The 12871-nt window shown below is 54.5% G+C and overlaps 1 protein-coding gene across 2 annotated transcripts in view; it reads right to left on the reverse strand.

Annotated features, from left to right (window-relative positions):
- PHF21B (PHD finger protein 21B) overlaps positions 1-5940 on the reverse strand; it is a 133808-nt gene extending 127868 nt beyond the window's left edge. The window contains exons 1-2 of one of the 2 annotated variants that reach the window (XM_030913873.1): positions 5592-5940; positions 4648-4713 (exon numbers count right to left, since the gene is read on the reverse strand). In XM_030913873.1, the coding sequence (XP_030769733.1) occupies positions 4648-4713; positions 5592-5645 (120 nt within the window). In that variant the 5' untranslated portion in view covers positions 5646-5940. Of the gene's footprint in view, positions 1-4647; positions 4714-4896; positions 5078-5591 lie in introns of those variants that run through there. The other variant, XM_030913874.1, reaches the window with a different exon arrangement.
- Between the last annotated feature and the right edge of the window lie 6931 nt (positions 5941-12871).

Genomic DNA, 12871 nt, shown 5'->3' on the forward strand with positions numbered 1-12871 from the left:
TGCATGAAGCCTGAATCATTAAGTGCAACAGGCCAGTCACGAAAAGATTTAAATGTATCTATTTCATATAAGTGGAATCATACTATATACATAGCATAATCATACTATATAGTCATTTTATATACACACACACATACATATATATACACACATACGTAGTATGACTCCATTCACATGAAAGCCTAGAACAGGCAACTCTAGAGACAGAGTAGATTAGTGGTTGCTTAAAGCTGGGGAAGGGGGAAAGGGGAGAAGGGAAGTGACAGCCAAGGGGTTTCTTTGGTAGGCGATAAAAATATTCTAAAATGGATGGTAGTGAAGGCTGTACAGATCTGTGAATGTACTAAAAACCACTGAATGGCACACTTCAAATAGGTGAAGAGTGTATGGAAAGTATATCTCAATAAAGCGGTTTTGTTACTGTTGTTAAGTAGATGCAGTGAAGGGGCTATCACTATCTTCCAGGTAAGAGATGGCAGTGGGTGGGCCCAGGGCGACGAAGGGATGGAGGGATCCAGGAAACTCCAGCTGTGTGTTGGGGCTGGAGGGGGTGCGGTGCGGGTGTGAGAGGTGGGGGATGAAGGCCACACAGGTGGTAGCCAGGCTAACCAGGGGTAAAATCAGGCTTGGCCTTGCTGTTCCATTCCCACAATCTTCCCCTGGCAGTATGAAGTGTGGAGCTTTTGGAGTTGCACTGATTTTTTTCTGCAATGTATAATGATACTGTTTCAACAATGAGAACTGGCACTTTATGTCAGAGAGATTAAAATGCACCTTTCTGGAGGAGAGTAAGCTTGGGAGGAGAGTTTGGAAAACACAAAGTCCTGGTACCAAAGGACTGCAAACAGTGTGGGGCGGGGCTGTGGATAACCCCCCAGCTTCGTTCGGTGGCTGCTTCTCAGGTGGAATCCCCAGTGCTGGACACAGCTGGTAAATCATGAAGACACATCTCAGCGCTGGGCGCACACACGACACCTTTCAAGACAACGTATTTTTACCACTGCACTCGGGGACAGCCCCTCAGAACCCAGAGTTCATCAACTCCATGGACTTTTGGTACAGTGCACATGGTCCCAAGCTCACCTCCGGGGTCTTTCTCGTGACACCAGAGCAGCATGGACTGCGGTTCAAACAGAAGGCTCTTTCCAATCCCACTGTAAAGCTGAACCTGCATTAAGTTCAGGTCTGGAGATGCCAGCTCACACGTGGTATCTACATGCTGCACTCGGAACTCCAAAGAGGGGACCCCCACCCACCCAGTATTTACGCTGGGTCTGTTATTTACACAGAAGGGCTTGTTGCTTGACAATTTAGATAAAAATGTTACTGCCTCTCTGCATGTGCTACAAACTCATGGCATAAACCATTGGAGCAGCTAATGGAGTCTTCACACATAGTATCTTGTTAAAGAGGGACCTCTGCTATCCGAATCACAGCTCAGCAGCGAGGTGCAGCCACACCTGGGAAGGCAGCTTAGCTGGCCTGGGCCGGGCCACAACTCATCAGCTCTCAACAACTATCCTATGCCTCATTTTTTTTTTTTAGTGGAAAATATGAACTTCATTTTCAAATAGCAAGGTCCCATGAAAACTCACTTCCTGTTTATTCCCTAGTCCCCCAATGGTAGGACAAAAACTAGACAGTTACACAGAAAATTTGTATTTATCTACTCTGACCAATAAGCTACCACTATGAGTCCTCTGAACACCTTTACGCACTTGTCCATGTTTCTTAAAGTAACTGAGAAAAACGTCGTGCTAAGGGCATCAATGAGAAATTGATGTTGGGCCCTGAAAGACAGGATTCCGCTGCTGGTGTACTGCTAACAGACCAGGATAATGGGGTCATCTGTTCATTTTACTATCTAGTTCATCATCCACATGTGCACTTTTAATTGAAACTTAACCTTTGTATCCGATGTTCCAGCACAGAAAACGTCTCTGGAGGTGGAGACAGTATGAGCGTTTCCCTAAGCAACTCTCTCAAAGAATTCTGCCTTCAATTTTCTGTTGAGTTAAATAAACAAACTGTGACACACTTGCCTCTTCATCTCCACTCCCCCATTTCGGCCCTTCTGGGCAGATTCTGGGGCGACCAAGCAGAGCCTCTTCAAAACCCTAGTTCAGCCTAGAGTCACCTCCAAAGCGCTTGTTCATCGACTATTCCCCAGCTTAGCTGCCAATCACCACCAAACTCTCCCAAGGAGAGGGAGAGGGGAGTAAATGTTAAGTCTACCCAACTCATTTCATAGGTGATCTCTGAAAGATTTCAACGCAGAGCCCGGGAAAGACAAGGCGGCTTTATTAGCATGCTGAACCACGGCTGCAGCCCCCTCCCCTCCCTCTTTTATGAGCCCTTGTTATATAAAATGCCACAAAGGAAAATGGAAAAACAACACCTTTGCAGTTACAGACACAAGTTCCAATGGCCAGCCAAATCCTGGCTGCTTACCCGATGTTATTTTTAGTCATTTAAAAGGGAAACATTTCTAAAAGGCCGGAGAACAAAAGTTTTCCTTGTTTTCTTTCTTTTTAAACACACACTCACATACACAAAAAGATGGAGGTCAGTTCGCAAGCAAGCCTCCTTCCCTGAGTTCAAATTTAAAGGCAAAGGCAGCCCGGAGTCGGAGAGCTCCTTCCCGAAGCTGCTGCAACCTTCAAACAGGATTTTCGAATGTTTCTTTCGGCTTATCTAAACTCCGGCATGACAGATAATAAATAGGGACTCATTTACTATCATCATAAAAATTTAAACAGCCTTGAAATAGTTCCTACAATACAGAAGAAATGATCAAACCCAAGCTCAGAAGAGTCATTCCAAATAGTTAAACTACTGCCACGCAGAAACATAGAGACATTGTTCCAATAAAAGCTCCTAGGTTACTGGATTTACTGGATTTTTTTCTCTCTCTCTTCTAAATCTTCTACTCGGAGTCAACAACTTGCCGTTTTAGCCAGTGAAAAAAGGGCTTAGTAACCCTCAGCTATCACACTGGACCAGATCTGGCGGCGGATTTTTTTTTTTTTTTTAAAGAAAGTATCTGATTTGATTCTACACAGTGATTAAACAGCTTTGTGCTCTGCGGAAAAGGGTCTTCCGACCCCTCCCCCTCCAAAAATGGCATCAAAGCAATCAAAATGGTAATGCCGGGCCTGGGTCCCCTCCCCCCGCCAACTCCACGACTTCGCCGGGGCCGCGCGCCGGGCCCCCCCCTCCGGCGGGAATGGAAGCTTCCACTCCCGGACGGGGGCGCGCGGCCGGGTGCGGGGGGGCCGCGGCACCGACAGAAAGGGGTTAGTGCATTCGTCCCAAGCCTCCCGTCCAGCCCGGCGGCCCAGAACAGGCGCCGGCCCGCGGCACTGCCATCTTCCTTTCAGCAAGCCCGGGCCCCCCCGTCACTCGCGCACGCCCCCTCCCATCACTTTTTAACTTTAAAGACTCGACACGAACGCCCGGCCTCCGAATTCTCCTTCGCCAGGGTCACCGACAGCCGCTCCAACCTCTTCCACTTCGCTCCCCTACGACAGAAAATCCCTCGGGGGAGGGGGCGTCCGATGGGGCGGCCCGGGCGGGGGCGCGCGGGGGCGGGCCCAGAGCTGTCCAAGTTTGGCGCAGGCGGCTGCGGCCGGCATTCCGAAGGAAGCACGATCGATGGCCGGGGGCGCGGCGCGGACGGGGGCGGGGCGCGCGGAGAGAAGGAGGGAGGGAGGGAGGGGGCAGCGGAGGGAGGGGCGCCACCGCCCCCATCCCCGCCAGCGCGGTGCCCCCAGCGCGCCATTGGCTGCGCCGCTCAAAGTTCTCGGCTCCGGGCTGCGCGGGCAAGGGGCGGGCGTGCGAGTGCGGGGAGGGGGCGCGGCGGGGGAGGGGCAGCGGGGGAGGGGCGGGAGCCAGGGGGCGGGGGCGCGCGGCCGGCCGGGCTCCGGCGGCGGCATCTGTTCGTGGTACTGAAACCCCGAGCGCTGAGCTCAGCGCAACTAAGTCACAATGGACAACTTTTCCTCCCCGGTGGGGGCCGGGAGGGGGGTGGGCGGCCGCGCCCCCGCCGCGGGGGAGCTTCTCAGGTGTCCCCAACTACACCTAACGCCCAGAGCCCAAAGTTGGAGCAGAACTGAGGGGTCCCGGGGGCGCCTTTCTTTTGTTCCCCGGGAGCTGGCGTCAGGTTCCAAGAATAAAAAGTGAAGCTGGGGAAGTGCAAGGTCGGGGGGAGCCTCGAGAAAACGATTTCAAAACGAGGTTTGCCACGGAACCCAGAAATCGCTTCCAAGGAGTTTGGTGTCCAGGCCCCCACGGCCGCCCCCCTCCGCCCCCACAGCCGCCTCAGCGCAAAGCGGGGGACTCCGAGCCGGGAGAAATCGCCGCGTTCCAAAAACATGTCCACCACCTCAAAATGGACGCCGGGCCGCGCGCCGCCTTTTAAGTGAGCTCCTCTCTTCGGCCCCCGCCGGGCCGGCTCTCCCCGCCGCCTCAGAGAACCCGACTCTTTCTTTCCAGGAAAGGGGAGGGGTGGGGAACTTTGAGAACTGGAGGCAGACCCCTCTGGGAGTCTGAGCGTGCGGCGCCCAGGCTGGCACTTTTTAGGGTGCCGCCAAAGTGCCCGGCTACCCTCCCGCCCCATCCCGGGGGGGCCGCGATCCCCTCGCTTACTTGTTTGTCGCTGAGCGCGGCGATCCGCGGCTGCCTTTCGTGGAGCTGCTTCTTGAGGTCGCCGTTCTGCGGAAACACGGAGGAGCGGGCTCAAGCCGGCCGCCCGGGGTCAGGTGCGCCCCAGCCCCGCGGGCCGCGGTACCCCCCGCCCGGAGCCCCGCGAGCGGGCCCGGCCGCAGCGTACCCCAAGTTTCCCGGGCCGCGTCCCGCACGCGCGGCGGCCAGGCAGTGCCGCGCGGGGCCGCTTACCTGTGGCTGCCGCCTCATCGGGGCACCTCGCGGGGCGGGGCGGGGGCCGAGGCCACCCGGCGGCGCGCCCCGAGCCGTGCAAGTTTGCAGGCCGGGGTGCGTGTGCGAGTGAGTGTGAGTGTGTGCCGGGGGAGGGGGGAGGAACAAAGAGCCAAGTAAACACGGCGAGTCCGTGTCGAGCAAAGCTCATAAATATTCAAGTCGCGTCCTAATCTCCCCAACACACACACGCGCACGCCGAGCCCCGCTCAGGCTCCGGCCGCCACGCCGCCACTCGCCAGCAGCGATCGCCAAAACTACTTACGCCCACCCGGCAGGTTCGCCCCGGGCGCGGGGCCCGAGGGGAGGACGGAAGGGGGGCTGTTTGCACTCCCCTCCCCTGGGCCGGCTCACGAAGGGGCCCCGTCCAGGCACCCTCCCAGTCATGCAGACCCTACATCGCTTAAGAGAAGACGCCAGGCTTGGGTCCCACGCGCCCTCGATCCCCCAAACCGTGCAGGACAGCGCAGGGGGCGGGCGAAGGGGAGCCCAGAAGGGGGTCTGCACGTGTGCTCACTCCCTCGCCCCCCGCCCCGGGGCAAACTCCAGCCTGGAAGATCCCGAGACCGGGAAGAGAGGACGATGGGCTCGGGTCCCCCAACCCCCTGGCCCCACAACACAGTCCCAGGCCCGGAGCCCGGCCCCCGGCCACCTACCTGGTGGCGCGCGAGTTCCACGGCAAGCGCCTCGGGCCGGCTCTGCAGCTCCATCCCGGCAACTTGGGCAGCACTTTGCGCTCACTTTGGCCCGGGCTCCCGGGAAGTTGCGCGGCTTCGCGGGAGCCAGAACGGGCGCGGGCGGACGCTGCCTCCGGGCTCGGTGGGGGGGGACACGAGCCCCCTCCCCCACGGCCGAAAGGGAAGGGGGCTGGCGAGGGGGAAGAAAGGCTTCCGGGCGCCGCGGCGCCGAGCCCGCGGCTGCCCCAACTCCTCAGGCTGCCCGGCAAGTTGCGCCGGGTCCCCGGGCTGCCGGCGCGGCCCGGCGCATGGCCCCCCGGCGCCGGGAGCCCCGCGCAGCCCCGCGCGCGCCCGCCCAGCCGCCGCCGCCTCCCGCGCGAGCCTCCAGCCGGCAGGGACTATATTTCCTCCAGCGCGCGCGCCTGGATCTCGCTGGGTCTCGGCAAAGTTGTGCCTCGGCACGATGCTAATTCGGCAGTGCCCGGATGGAGCGGGCCGGGGCGGCGGGGGGCGGTGCCGGGACCCTCCGCCCGCTGCGCTCCGCCCCCGCCCCGCCCGCGCCTGCGCACTGCCGCCCCGCCGCGGCCCGGAGCCCCCAGCGGAGAACAAAAGTGGCGGCGGACAGAGATGCACGCTCGGCGGCTCCGGGGGCCGCTCGGGCCCGGCGCTCGGAGAGGGGCGGCCGCGGGGTCTTTCTCTCTGTCCCCAGGTCCATCCCGGGGGACGCAGTGCCCTCACCCCCTGCGCCGTGTAACGCCGAGTTCAGGACACTTTCCGCTGGGAGGCTGCGAGTCCGTGTTTCCATTTCTCTTCTGTCTGGTTCTGGGCTCCCTCCTTTCCCCGCTCTTCCGCCTCCCTCTGCTATTTTATTTAAATTCTTCCACCCCTCCTGTCCATACCAGCGCCGAGACTTGGGAGATTAAATTAGTCGCGTCGCAACATTCCCCCGCCGCCTGATCGCCTCCGTGTTGTTTAAACAGCAAGAAAATTGATCTCTTGGCTCTTCCTTTAATGATTTTTTTTTTTTTTTTTTTTTTTACACTCACAATTAAACTCTCAACAGATGTCACTGGACTTTTTAAGACTGTTGTTAAGAGTCGTAAACAGGCCAGGTCAATGCGACCTAAAACAATTGTAACTACAGCTGCGGAGATCGCGTTTCAGAACCCCCAGCCCCGCAGCCAGGAGGTTAATGTCCCAGAGTCACTGTCAACCACCTCGGGGCTGCCATCTTCATTCAGGTCGGAGTGCCGGTGCCCAGCTGGCAGCAAACTGGCACGTTTCAAACACGCTGGGGAGAAAGGGTGCCTTCATAAGTCAAAGTAAACTTTTAAGCTGTTAAGTCGTTTTAACTTCAGATTCCTCTCCGGCAGCACAAAAAATACCCAAGCAAGCACCATCGACAAATGTCCCTTTCAACGTATGCCAACAGGTCACACATTTCTTTTGTTGGCAGAAGTTATTGGAATTCCCTCTTTTCTTTCTTTCTTTTTTTTTTTTTTCAAGTGAGGACCCCAGTGTTGTTGTGCTCTCTGTTAGGGCATTTATCATAAACTATGTGCTTGGGACCCCCAAACACAGATGGCCCCTCATCCCATAACCCAGCACCCCGCCTTCAGAGCACGACAGAGTGAGACTCAGGACGTGAGTATGCAAAAACTAGGGGGGCAGGTAGATGATCCTTACCTTAACCCAAATTAGTTAACAGAAACTTGCAAACAGCGCTTTAAGACTCCACAGGAGGCTAGCCGGAGCCGTGGATCACGCCTGTAATCCCAGTATTTTGGGAGGCTGAGGTGAGCAGATCACGAGGTCAGGAGTTTGAGACCAGCCTGGTCAACATGGTGACACCTCGTCTCTACTAAAAATACAAGAAATTAGCCAGGCGTGGTGGCGCAAGCCTGTAATCCCAGCTACTCAGGAGGCTGAGGCAGGAGAATTGCTTGAACCTGGGAGGCGGAGGTTGCAGTGAGCCAAGATTGCACCGCTGCACTGCCAGCCTGGGCAACAGAGCAAGACTCCGTCTCGGAAAAAAACGAACAGAAAAGACTCCACAGGAGAAGCCACCACCCTCCGGCCAGCATCTGCTTGAATCTGTGTGGGCTGAAGACAACCTGAATATCCTCTGTTGATTTAATTATGTGGGTTAATACATGGATTATGGTAAGGATCATGTACATGCCCCTCTGTTTTTTTGCATAGTTACTCACTTCCTGTGTGTGTCTCACTCTGTCATGCCTGCTAGTGCGCAGTGGTGAAATCATAGCTCACCACAGCCTCCACCTCCCCTGCTCAAGCAATCCTCCTACCTCAGCTTCCCAAGTAGCTGGGACCACAGGCACATAAGCCATTACCGGTTAATGTGGATGCAAAACTAGCCCGTGTTTGAAGTGGTCGTGATCCCTTTGGTTTTGCCCCAAGCAGGGAGAAGCAGGGTTCCTCAAATGCAAAACAAAGATGCTGACTTGGGGTGCTGCAAGAGGTACCCACTGCTCCCGCTTCTGGGTTTAGCCTGGGTCAGGGTGGTGGCCTCCCTCCTTAGTGCTTTTGCTAGGCTGAACACCAGCCCAGGAAAGTGGACTGCCCTGGAGACCGGTGCTTGGAGAGCCAGAGAGAAAGCGTGCAGAAAGAGGATTCCTACTGTAATCTCTGTAAATGCCACTGGCTTCTTGGTAAAAATTCAGAGTAATTTTATCAGCCACGTAGGTAATTAAATCAACAGAGGATATTCAGGTCGTCTTCAGCCCACACAGACTCAGGCTGATGCTGGCTGGAGGATAGTGGCTCGCACTATGGAGTCTTAAAGCACTGTTTGCAAGTTTCTGTTAACTAATCTGGGTTACAATTACATCTACATGCCCTTCTGTTTTTTGCATACTCCCTTCCTGAGTGAGTCTGTGCAGGCTGGCTCACAGTGGCTCTATCATTGGCTTACCACAGCCTCCACCTCCCGTGCTGAAGCAATCCTCCCACCTCAGCCTCCCGAGTAGCTGGGACCATAGGCACACCACCAGGCCCAGCTAATTTTTTTTTTTTTTTTTTGAGAAATGGGGTCTCACTATGTCACCCAGGCTGGTGTCGAACTCCTGGGCTCAAGCAATTCTCCTGCCTTGGCCTCCCAAAGTACTGGGATTACAGGCGTAAGCCACCATGCTTAGTCAAAGAGGAAGTTCTTGTGAACCAGCCCAGGAGTTCTGCACTCACGTTGCAAGCGTGGATTTTCCTGAGCACATCCTGTGCGCCAGGCCTCCCTTTGCCCATGCTGTGCCCTCTGTCTGGGATGCCCTTTCTCAGAACTAAGGTTTATGAAAATCATTTGCATCCTCCAAGATGCACTCCGAGTGCCTTTTCTGGGAAAATTCCCCTATTTTCTATGCATAAGTTCTTTATCCTTCCTCCATCATCACAGCGATGATGGTGAGTGACAATGAAGAACTCCTGTAGCAGAGGAGGCATTCTGTCCCCTAATGAAGGCAATTGTTTTCTTCCCCACTGGAGCCGGAGCCAACTCTTGTGGGCAGAGTACGGTGTTTGTGTGTTAAATGATGTCCCAGAGTGCCTTGAGCTAAGTGGGTGCTTACTGGATGAATAAGTGAGTGAGGCAGTGAATGAATGAATGAATACTGAGAGATACATTCCATTTGTGGGGAAGGTGGGACTGTTGGTAATGATCATAGAAATGAGCAGTGTCTGCAGCTAATCTCAACATCCACATTTCTGCTCACCTACATGGTGTCAAGTGGTTGGGGTGGAGGGGAGTGGGGCTTAAAGGTGTGGTTTTGAGACTTCAGTCCACCCTTAACAGCCTCATGACCTACGGCAGGTTACTCAAGCTCTCCTAGCCTTCCTTTCTTTGAATATAAGGTTGGAATGTATCAAACTAACTACAGTTACTCCCAGATCAACTCGGCTCCTCCTGCCCCAGACGTTGGCCGCTTGCTCAGTGGAGAGCCTCGATCGCTGTCCATCTGTGACTTGGCCTGCTTGAAGGTGAGGGCCAGCCTTCAGCCCGCCTCTGCAGCATGCCTGTAGTGGGGGAGTTTGTGTCAGCTCAAGCACCCAGAGCCACTCCTGTGGACCCATGGAGGAGTAGGCTGCTCCCTGCTCTTCCAGCTTCTGAGTAAAGTGTCCTGGGGCACAGATCTGGCCTCCAGTGGCCAAAGGCTCAACACAACTCAGAAATCCAGAGGGGGGGTCATGCTTCATACAATGAACTTCGACCAGCTACAAACAGGATTCAGGAAGGAGCCAGCAAACAAATATCTCCCACTTCCTTGACTGGTTGGAATGCCCCAGGGCCCAGGGACCCTGACCGGCCTCCTGCAAAACAGCCCATACCACCGAGCAAATGGCGCTCTTTCACACACCCTCCTGTATATTTTAAAAAGCAGGCAGCCCAGGCTGGGCGCAGTGGCTCACGTCTGTAATCCCAGCACTTTGGGAGGCCGAGGTGGGCGGATCACAAGGTCAGGAGATTGAGACCATCCTGGCTAACACAGTGAAACCGCATCTCTACTAAAAATACAAAAAATTAGCCGGGCCTGGTGGCGGGAGCCTGTCGTCCCAGTTGCTTGGGAGGCTGAGGCAGGAGAATGACGTGAACCCAGAAGGAGGAGCTTGCGGTGAGCTGAGATCACGCCACTGCACTCCAGGCTGGCCGACAGAGCAAGACTCTGTCTCAACAACAACAATAAAAAGCAGGCAACCGGATAACCCATCACCTTGGTGCTGCTATCCCTCTTTCCTGGCCTTGCTTCCCTTTCGCCCTCACTTTTGCTGTCCTGCCATTGCACCTCAAAACTTGTGTTTTCTGGCCAGGCATGGTGGCTCATGCCTGTAATCCCAGCACTTTGGGAGGCCGAGGCGGGCGGATCATGAGGTCAGGAGATGGAGACCATCCTGGCTAACACGGTGAAACCCCATCTCTACTAAAAATCCAAAAAGTAGCCAGATGTGGTGGCACATGCTTGTAGTCCCAGCTACTCAGGAGGCTGAGGCAGGAAAATTGCTTGAACCCAGGAGACGAAGGTTGCAGTGAGCTGAGATCACGCCACTGCACACCAGCTTGGATGACAGAGGGAGACTCCATCTCAAAATAAATAAATAAATAAAATAAAATAAAATAAAATAAAATTGTGTTTTCTAAGGAGCCCATGGCTAAGATGCAGAATAGCTAAACTATCATCCCACAGGGTTCTCATGAGAATGCATGGGATACACTAGAAAGCATTCAAAATCCTAGTGAATATTCTCAGTCTAAAGAATTAGCCGGGCGCAGGCCGGGCGCAGTGGCTCAAGCCTGTAATCCCAGCACTTTGGGAGGCCGAGACGGGCGGATCACGAGGTCAGGAGATCGAGACCATCCTGGCTAACACGGTGAAACCCCGTCTCTACCAAAAAATACAAAATACTACCCGGGCGAAGTGGCGGGCCCCTGTAGTCCCAGCTACTCGGGAGGCTGAGGCAGGAGAATGGCGTGAACCCGGGAGGCGGAGCTTGCAGTGAGCCGAGATCTGGCCACTGCACTCCAGCCTGGGCGACAGAGCGAGACTCCGTGTCAAAAAAAAAAAAAAAAAAAAGAATTAGCCGGGCTCAGTGGCTCACGTCATCCCAACGCTTTGGGAGGCCAAGGTGGGCGGATCACCTGAGGTCAGGAGTTCGAGACCAGCCTGGCCAACACAGTGAAACCCTGTCTCTACTAAAAATAAAAAATTATCGGGGTGTGGTGGCACACGTCTGTAGTCCCAACTACTCTGGAGGTTAAGTCAGGGGAATCGCTTGAACGGGGAGACAGAGGTTGCAGTGAGCTGAGATCAAGCCATTGCATGCCCACCTGGGCAACAAGAGCAAAACTCCGTCAGAAAAAACAGAATTGGTCTTTAGGCTGGGAGTGGTGGCTCCCACCTATAATCCCAGCACTCTGGGAAGCAGGTGGATCACTTGAGCCCAGGAGGTTCAGACCAGTTTGGGCAACATAAAGACATCCTGTCTCTACCAAAAAAAAAAAAATTAGCTGGGTGTTATGGCACACACTTGAAGTCCCAGCTACTCAGGGGGCTGAAGTGGGAGGATCACCTGAGCCTTGGGAGGTCTAGGCTGCTGTGAGCCAGGGTCATACCACTGCACTCCAGCCTGGGTGATGGAATGAGACCTTGTCAAAGAAAACAAAAAGAGAGAAAGAATAGGTTTTAAGTTTCTCTCCTGCATGAAAGAGTTATATAAAAGGCCGAGATGAATCTTGAAAAAGCAGCACAGTAAGTATTTATTTATTTATTTATTTATTTATTTATTTTTGAGACGGAGTCTCACTCTGTAGCCCAGGCTAGAGGGCAGTGGCGTGATCTTGGCTCACTGCAACCTCTGCCTCCCAGGTTCAAACCTTCTCCTGCCTCAGCCTCCAAGTAGCTGGGATTACAGACACATGCCACCACACCCGGCTTTGTATTTTTTGTAGACACAGGGTTTTACCATGTTGGCAAGGCTGGTCTCGAACTCCTGACCTCAGGTGATTCGCCTGCCTCGGCTTCCCAAAGTGCTGGGATTACAGGCATGAGCCACCGCACCTAACCACAGTAAGCATTTAATGTGTACCTATAATGTACCAGGCCTACCCCAGTTGGCAGGCGATAGACATTCCACTGGATGTGTCCCAGGCCTTGGAGATCATGGTGTAGCAAAAGATCTGACAGAGACAGCAGAGACACAGCAGCCCTGTGTTAAACATAGAGTGCGAGAAAGGACTGACAGGCAAAGGAAGGGTTCATTCTGAGAGGGGTGGTCTGAGAGGGTCTTATCAAGAAGTAACTTGAGCAGAGTCTTGAGAAGGTAGTAATATTGTTTGTTCTGAGTTTTACCATCCACAGAGTACTCTTCATACCTGTTGTCTCTCTGCCCTCGTTGAGTTCCAGGGGTAGGTCTGGTATCCCCATTTTACAGGTTAAAGGACTCAGGCTCAGGGCATTAGGTTACTTACAAGCTCTGTTGCCTGGAATTGGACCCACAGACTCAGGCAGCAGATACCTGGATAGATGTGTAGCTTCTTCCTCGTCAGGGCTGGGAGAGCTGGGCCAGTGGCTGAGGATGGATTTGCTTCCAGAGAGGAGTAGGCATAAGTCATGGGCCTGGGGTAGGCTGCAGGAGGGATCTCAGGGGGCCTGCAATGGTCACTGGAGGGGAAAAACAGGACAGAAAAGATGGCAGGACCAGACCCCAAGGGCCTACATCGCCATGCTTGGGTTTTAAATGTGTTATGTGGACAG

Source organism: Rhinopithecus roxellana, chromosome 13 (genome assembly GCF_007565055.1).
Source record: "Rhinopithecus roxellana isolate Shanxi Qingling chromosome 13, ASM756505v1, whole genome shotgun sequence".
Taxonomy (NCBI): Eukaryota; Metazoa; Chordata; class Mammalia; order Primates; family Cercopithecidae; genus Rhinopithecus; species Rhinopithecus roxellana.